The sequence below is a fragment of the Haliaeetus leucocephalus genome, unplaced genomic scaffold, assembly GCF_000737465.1.
Source record: "Haliaeetus leucocephalus isolate CR32 unplaced genomic scaffold, Haliaeetus_leucocephalus-4.0 Scaffold262, whole genome shotgun sequence".
NCBI lineage: Eukaryota > Metazoa > Chordata > Aves > Accipitriformes > Accipitridae > Haliaeetus > Haliaeetus leucocephalus.
The window spans coordinates 9741301-9749507 of record NW_010972698.1 but is presented as its reverse complement, the minus strand read 5'-3'; the positions used below and the strand labels follow the sequence as shown (position 1 = coordinate 9749507).

The following is an 8207-nucleotide window of genomic DNA, read 5'->3' as shown; positions in this document are numbered from 1 at the left end:
GTGCACCCACTGCTACCTGTGGTTTTAAAGCTGGGCTGCTATTTACTTTTTAAGTTGACTTTTTTTCCTTAGCTTCTGAAAGAAAGTTGCATACAAAGAACATGATAAATGCAGGATGCGTAAAGTTCTGTCAAATACGCTAGGTAAATGCACTGGAAAACAGAAATTCCTCAGGCTGGCTGTTGTCACTGCTGCAGGTAATGAAAGAGATGAAGTATTCAGCTGAGTGTGTGGTAGATTTTTTTTTAACATGCAAATACGTCTTTAAGGGGTAAAATCCGTTTCCACTTTCACTGGTGCAATCTATAGGATAGATCTCTATGATGCATTGTGGAAAAGGTCCAAAAGATTTCTCTCATGATGTTTATTGTCAGTTAGGTGCTGTAAATCCAGTTGCACTCCAAAAATTCAGGCTATAGAAGAATAAATAAGTTAAAACAGAGTGTAGCAATTTATACAACCCGACATTGAGATGCTTGACTTTGTAATGACAGGCTGCTTTGTTACTGTACCCGATTCGGTGTTCAGGCAGTAACTGACCAGATCTAATCTAAGTCAAGAATTTCCCCCTTTGGCCAAAAAGATTTTTAAACGTGCCCTCAACCAACTCAACAATAATAAAATGTAGAAAAAAACCCTCATATAGTCATATCCATTTGTTGCAAGTGTGTCAGTCTGTTCCAAAATACTTCTGTCCAAAGTGTGTTGGTGCAACAGGATGAACTTCTGTAGTTAAAATGGTGATCTCTGGGAATTCCTGGATGATCGATTTGGCACCTTTTGAGAGAGAGCAAAGGCTTCAACTTACTTGTGGAGAATAGGCTTAGCAGGATAATGACACTTGGTTGTACGCCATGTTCTGCAAGAACTTTGACAGCCTCAATGACAGTATTACCAGTACCTAAAAGGGGAAAAAGTGAGATTTTTTTTTTTTCTTTTCCCCTGGTTGAAGAACTTGCCCTAGGCCATCCGAGACTATCTGTGTTAACACTGGTGTGTGACTGAATGATGAGACTGTCCTTTCCCACTGGAAAACTATCACCTCTGCATGGATTAATTGTAGAAAACTCTGGTCGCCTGATGAAGGAACTTCAACTCTACTCTGAAACAGCCAACTCCGCCAGGTTTTAAGCACTGGAGTCAGTGGATTTTATTAAAGCCCTGAGGCAAAAAAGCTCATCTAAAATAGTAAAATGGCAATCAAGAGCTCCATGTCTAGAACCGGAATTAAATCTTAGACTGGAAAAGTTACTTCATCCTGACAAATTCCTTACCACGCTTACCAGATTATAATTTTTTTTTTGGTAGTATTAACTGTATTTGAAGTAATTTACTTCTAGGATTATAATATTAATCCAAAAAATGTCTTTTAATAGCATGAGAAAAATACTGGTTGAGTATTTTCTCATGGAAAAATTAAAAAAATTTAATTTATATCAAGTCTTAATGCTTCAACCTTTCTCACAAACACAGGCATGCCCAAACGATTTGCTCTGCATTCATGCTGGTGCAGGCTGACTAATATGTATTCTGGCACAGGCTGATAAATAAAACTAATCAAAGCCCCTGAAATCTGGAAATTTTCCTTTAAATTCAGCGCACTCACTGTCCAGATGAGTCTAACTGTACATGATGATGAAAGGCACTTACTTAGTATTGGGTACATAAGAAGAACCTTTCTCCTGTAAATGTCTGGTGGAAACTTAGCATAGTACACTTTCGCTCTTTGAGTCTCCTCGTCGCTCTGTATCAGGATTTTTCCTATGCGGATTGATCTACAGCAGTCTCGTAAACCTTGTTCCATTGCCTCGCCTCAAAAGGAGCAGCAAAAAAACCAACAACAAATTGTTACACGCTAAGAAACAGCACAATTGCAAGATGCTACAATTAAATAGACAGTCCCAACACTGTATTGGTGGAGAGTTCTAAAAAGAAGATTTTTTTTTTTTTCTCTGTTCTAAGTGTTAAAAACACCTGAAGCTGTTTTCCTTTTTTCTCCGTTTAGACAGAAAAACGAGTCTACTTGGTGTTACTTAGCTCCTGAGTATTAGTGTTGCCACACACCAGCGCTAATCTCTCGAAGGCGAGAGCTGGAAACATCAAAACAAACGCATGGGGTTGGGAGAACATCTTCGAGCTCTGCTCAGAGACACCACGGTACAAAACGTAGTGTGGGAAGCTGTGGAGCCACGGGACTTTACATCACAGATAGAAAGGTTTCTGCAGCACTGGGCAAAATAACAGCGACTCTACCACCGCTGAGCGGGGTTTATTTGGAGACCTGCCTCTGAGCAGAAGTAGTTAGCGGGAAACAAGGACGGACAGTTGGCCTGGCCCCTCTCTGTTAACAGCTGCTAGAGAAGAGGCCAGATGAAATCTGTTGCAGCTATGTGTCTCCTAAAAAGTTAATGAAACATATTACTTGACATTCTGTGATCAAGGATACCTAAGGAGTAACAGCTGGCAGGTTTGGGTAAAACTTTGCCACAGAGAAGTGCTGTTGCACATTTTTGAAAGGAAGTTGCTTACACGTTTCCAAAACGTTTAATTCGTACTCGCTCAACAACCAGAAGCTGCCTACCGCTTCTCATTATGCTGACTCCGCAGTTTCCCTTTTCAAATCTCACTCCTTCATACTTGTGCCCTGTTGTAGCGGTCACAAACAAGCACAAGCCTGCCTGCAAAAGTGATGGTAGGGATATCGCATTTTGCAACGAAGCAGGGCCCTGCAAAAGACTCAGTTAAAGGCTGAGCCCATCTGGGGATGGGGAAAGTATGGCCTTTACTGGAGCAAACGTGGTGCGTCTCTGTCACGCTGGCAGCAGTGCCAAGCAAAATAATGCAGAGTAATGTAGGTAAGAGGCCTCACTAATAAATCATTTCAAGAAGATACTGTAACATTATGAAAAGTAGGCTTTGTCAAGTTAACCAGATACTTTCCTTAATGTCATGGTTTAAAGTAGTAGCGCTGATAGAATAAACCTTCAGTTAGTAACACATCTGATCTTCTCTTTCACAATATTTTGATTAAGAGGAATGATGTAAGTCAATATGACAAATATTAATTGGACTGAAAACTAACTGAAAGGTCTCCAAGTGTAATTGTAAGCAGAAGCATCACTGAACCAGGCACAGCTCCCTTCCTACCAGTTCTTGACCCCACACCGCTTAATGTGTGATCAGTGACCCACAAGAAGATAGAAAATCATTACTGGTGATCTGCAGGTGCACAGAAGTTAGGGGCAGGTCGCTGATACCAAACCTAATCTGGATCACTTAATGAGCTGAGCTTAAGTAAACAACATGTTTTTCGGTGCCACCAGATGTAAAGTCATCAGGCTAAGAGTAGAGCAGCAGCTGGACTACAGGGTAGGTGACAAAGTCATAGAAAACAGTGATTCAGAAGAGGAATAATCAGCTGAACATGAGCTCCTAATGAGATGCTCTGCCAAGAGGAGCTAATGCTTCCATAGAACCAAAAAGGGAGACACCAAGGAAAACAAGGGAGGTTTTATTACCTGTGTTGTGGGCTCCAGGAAGACTTCCCCGAGGGCTGGAAAACACACCTTCAATGAGAAAACACCCGAGAAACACAGTTTATTAAGAAATAAAAGGTTAAGGGAGATTTTAAATGCAGTCTCTAGGAAGGCATGGGTCAGATTTAACACTAAAGGGTGCTTTATGTGGCAAAGTGGTGTCTGGTAGCTGACCATCAGAATAGGTTGCTGTCTATTTTTAGCAGTGGGGAAAGTTGTCCACTGAAACAGCCCACCCACAATTTGCCGACTATGGCAGAGTGCCTGTCACTGAAGAATCACTGGAAATACTTAATAAGATTTTTTTTTTTTTCCAAAGGAAACACTCTGGTTTGAACAAGAATTAATTCAGAGGAATCCGTCAGCCTTTATTAGGCTGGAATTGGGAGCAGGTTATTAGAACAGCTCCTGCTAGATTTCTTCTGAGTAAATACAGAAACACTATGACTGCAGGCAGGGGTGAAGGGAAGAGGTGAAGCAGGCAGGCACAGGCAGCCTTAACTGCAATATGCGAGTGCTCCCAGTTAGGTGAAAAGGCCATTTTGAGTCATCTCTCCTCCCTTTTCAGGTTTAGGCCATATCTGTAAGAGCTACAGCTTTCCAACCCTTACTTTCACCTGCGTAACTTAATCAGTGTGAGCCAGAGCTGCCCTGAGCAGCACAAGCCGCAGGGCAATCAGCGTTTGCAAAAAGACAGCTACCAAAACGTGCCTCTAACAGTTTTATTGCCATGCCTTTTGCTTTAACTCTGTGCTGTAAGAGCAGTATTAGCCACATGGAAACTTAAACATGTTAGCAGGCGAGAATAACACCAAATAACATCAGCTTTATTGCAGTCCCTTGGCATTTTAAAGTATTGCGTGCCCGCTGGGTTTTAGTTATTGTTTAGGGGAAGCAAGGACCCTGGGCAGGCTTTATCTTTTCATTCATTTGTGTTGAGAAACTAGAATGGAGGTTTTTTTAAGCATCAAAGTCCTTAAGAGAAAAACGGGGGAAAGAGAAAGTGGGAAACACAGGATGGGGTTGGAGGGAAGAGAAATCTTTCAAAGACATTTTCTGATTCAGTGTTGATAGTCACCCTCTTATTTACATCCAAAACACAGTTTTGATGGTCACTCACCAATCTTTATCTTCGGGCATGATTTCTAACATCTCATGTACAGCTTGAGCGTATGCCAGTGACTTTGGGTACTGCAGTCCGGTTAATCACAGGGCTAGCAGGGGGGACCCGGCGTGGGTTTCTGCCTGTTCTTTTTTGCAGCTGTTTCAACAGCAAATGCTAATTCGTCTCTCAATGTTTTGCTCTTTCTGGGAATTTAAAAATAACTTGCCTAATGAAGCAGTGCTGAGCAGCTCATATGTCCAGACAGATAGGAGTGAAATGCTTCAGTTCAGAAAGCAAAGTCGTCCGTGGTGGCAGTGCCTTTGAACAAGTCCCCCAAGGCCCTTTTTCAAATAATCCCAGGACTGGCTGAAATTAATGCAGGAAGAAATTCAGAGAAAGGGGGGAGAATCACGTCAAAGGGGCTGAGACTTGGAAAGACATTTCTGGGTGAGCTGTAATCAGTCCTATCCTATGACATCCCTTTAGCAGTGCTGTTTAATTACTCCATTATGGGCAGGGTTTGATGTATGTGTTCTATAGCAGGGACATCTAGAACATGAAAGAAAAATGTGGTGCTTACTGAATGCTTTACAAAGATCAATGAAGCTCCTTGTCCCTTGTTAGAGCAACGAGAAGCTGAGCACAGAGTGACAAAACTGCCTGTCCGAGGGCAGCCACCAAAGCACAAGCAGAGATACTTACAGGCTATGGCAGTTTTCAGTTTCTCCCTCAAAACCACCTTGCTTTGTTACTCTTTGGTTTTCTGTCCTCTGTACCCAGAGATCACCATCCCCACTTAAGTTTACCTGCAATGAGCACATCTGCCTCAATAGGAGAGGACGTGTGAGAAGTGCAGAGGGTGAACATCTGTGTATTTCCAAGAGTAGCTGCAAGAGTGATTACAAAAACAAGCTGGGAAGCAAAATTACTGTGGAAAGGCAGGCATGGGGAGATACTTGGCTTCTGAACTTTGGGCCAAGACTGGAGTCAGAAACCCTTCCCCTGCCCACTTCTAGCTGCCTTAGCCTCTTGGATTGATTTGCAACATTATTGTTTTCTTGTTCTTTAGAATTAAATCATTTTTGGTGCAAGTCCTTGAGGTTTCAGACTTACCTCTGTGGGTGCCATAACGCTTATCAGAGAGTAAATGTTACTCTTTCTAATATATATCAATGATAAAATCCTTTTTTTTCCCCCAGCTAGATGAATGATTATTACATTCTTCAAATCAATTCTCATTTTTCTTTAATTGCTTCTGATGCCCTTGGCACTGTTGAGTGACAGGGTCTGCACTCCAGCCTTGGAGGCTACCGGGGTAATTTGGCAATCTCCTCACCTGCATGAGAGATTATTGATCCTAAAAGGCTGGTGGTTTTGTTTGGGGCAGAGAGGATGAGGGAAGCATCTGTCAGAAGAGTTTGCCGGGCAGAGACTCATGCTACTACCTGTGTTAACCCTACAATGAATGTAAGATCTGTATCATATGCAGCATGCCCATATGTCCTTATTGAATTGTCCTTGGGAAATGCCAGCTCTAGAGTGCAATTCATCATTCCCTTGAATCTTGCATCAAATGTGCCATACTGCAAAAGGATGAAATGAAGCCAAAACAGAAGGATCATGTGTTACTTTGGCTCTGTACTTGTCTTGGGGGAATGGAGGACTTCCACCACTGGGATGCAACTGCTAAAAACCAGGAGCTTCTCTCCCTCTGTAACAGAATAATGAATTTCATTGCTATCCTTCATCTTCAACCAAGAACGTGGTCTGTGCAATGTCCGGAACAGTCCAGGCAACGGCACATTTCCTTTTTTGAACTGAAATCTTAGCCCGGTTCATAACCATAGCCCTAAAGTTAAATTGGTGATCACTCCCTGCTCAACAACACGGCAGCTGTTCTCCATAACCAACATGAGCCTCCATTTCAGCAGGTTTCCTGTAGGTTAGCAGACTTTACAGACTTGGCAATAATTGAGAGATTTGTACCTTTCTGTTCTCAAATCCTAAACCTAACTTCAAGCAACCTTGACCAAAGCCGTACAGTGACTGTCCCACTTGCACCAGGAGCTCCCTGAGCTCACTGAGCCTTTCAGATTCGATAATAAAGCTTATTCTTCAACTCTTGATTTCAGTAATCTTGGCATCATAACCCCAACTGAGATTGGAATTTCCCACCCTTCAGGAGAGAAACTGTCCTCCACTCTACACCCAAAAGCCCCTGCAGGTGTTAAGCCTGTTCATAGAGAGGGTCTATAATAGTGCAACCCATCCGCATTGCATCAGGGTCCTTTGCAGAGGGGTCATGCCAAGCACCCACCTACAAACAAGCCAGGGCCAAATCCAAATCCAGACCCCACCTTGTAGCCAGGGGCAGACCATGTCCTCGAGGGACTCAGGTCAATGCTAAATCCCTGACGCAGCTCCGGGCACTGCCGGACAGACTCCTCTTACTGAACACTGTGCCAGGGGCTCCTTTCAAAAAGAAAGATCTTAAATAATCTCCATAGCCAATGCCAGCATTTTGCAGCAATGGAGATGAAGGAGGGATAAATTCCTTAAAAATAATCCTCCTGGTGTTAAATAATGTGATTAAGCAGGCTGCCTGATTCTCCTCCTTGGTAGTATACTGTCCTGTTTATCACTGGTTTCAGCTCTGCCCCCCTCACTGCCCTGTCCCGTGCACTCTTCTCTGCTGCAGCGCAGGGCTGACTTGACATACCACCGCTTTAGCAGCTGCCTGCCATAAAAATATGCCCTTATCTCTCAGTCTGCAGTTTATGCTCAGTCTCTTTATTTTCCTTCCTGTAATCATCAGACATTTCTGCATTTCGTCGTGATAAATACCAGACTGTTGAATCTCTGGGGCTGCCAAGAAATGCATCTCGGCGTAGCACAAATAAAGCTGCTATTTTTTTTTATTCCTTCCTTTAGTTTAACATTTATTCCTGCTATTGTTGTCCTTAGAAGGATAAATAGGGCTGCATCCTGCTAGCAAGTTGCTCCAAATACATTAGATGAAAGAATAAATAACATGATGCACCAAAGGCTATGAAGACTAAACATATTATATTGAGATAGTCAAGCAAAGGATGTGATAATGTGCTATTCATTATACAGGTGCACCAATGCTCACAACAGGATAAAATTAGATTGACTCATCTGTAGGTCAGGTACCTTATACGGCTTAGAATTGGCAGAGATTTTCTTCTGTCTATACCAGTAGTGCATTGAAACAGGAGCATGTCAATCACAGCCCTGCACTCCAAATAAAGGTTTCCATGATCTCACTGTATTGCACAGTGTAAGGCACGAAGGATTCTGGTCATCACAGCTTTTGTACCACATCTGAAGACATCTTTACCATTTCCACTTTTTAAATGCTGTGTATTTCTCTTTCCCCTCCTCTCAAAGAAGATGATAGAACATGTGCATTGTGCAAAAAGATAAGAAACACATGGCGTCTGATAGGCAGGTTGGCATGGCAAGCATTAACCCAGGTTATTTGCTCTAGATCATCATCTGAAGGTACATTCAGTGATGCTGAGTGACTCTCTGAAGTGGTGATA

The 8207-nt window shown here is 42.5% G+C and overlaps 1 protein-coding gene across 1 annotated transcript; it reads right to left on the bottom strand.

Moving 5' to 3' along the window:
- Nucleotides 1-670: 670 nt before the first annotated feature.
- Nucleotides 671-5769, bottom strand: LOC104832787 (uracil phosphoribosyltransferase homolog). The gene is made up of 5 exons (XM_010569151.1): nt 5755-5769; nt 2582-2678; nt 1651-1812; nt 809-901; nt 671-777 (listed from the first exon to the last, which is right to left on the bottom strand). Exons 1-5 carry the CDS (start codon nt 5767-5769, stop codon nt 671-673), a joined length of 474 nt encoding a protein of 157 aa, XP_010567453.1.
- Between the last annotated feature and the right edge of the window lie 2438 nt (nt 5770-8207).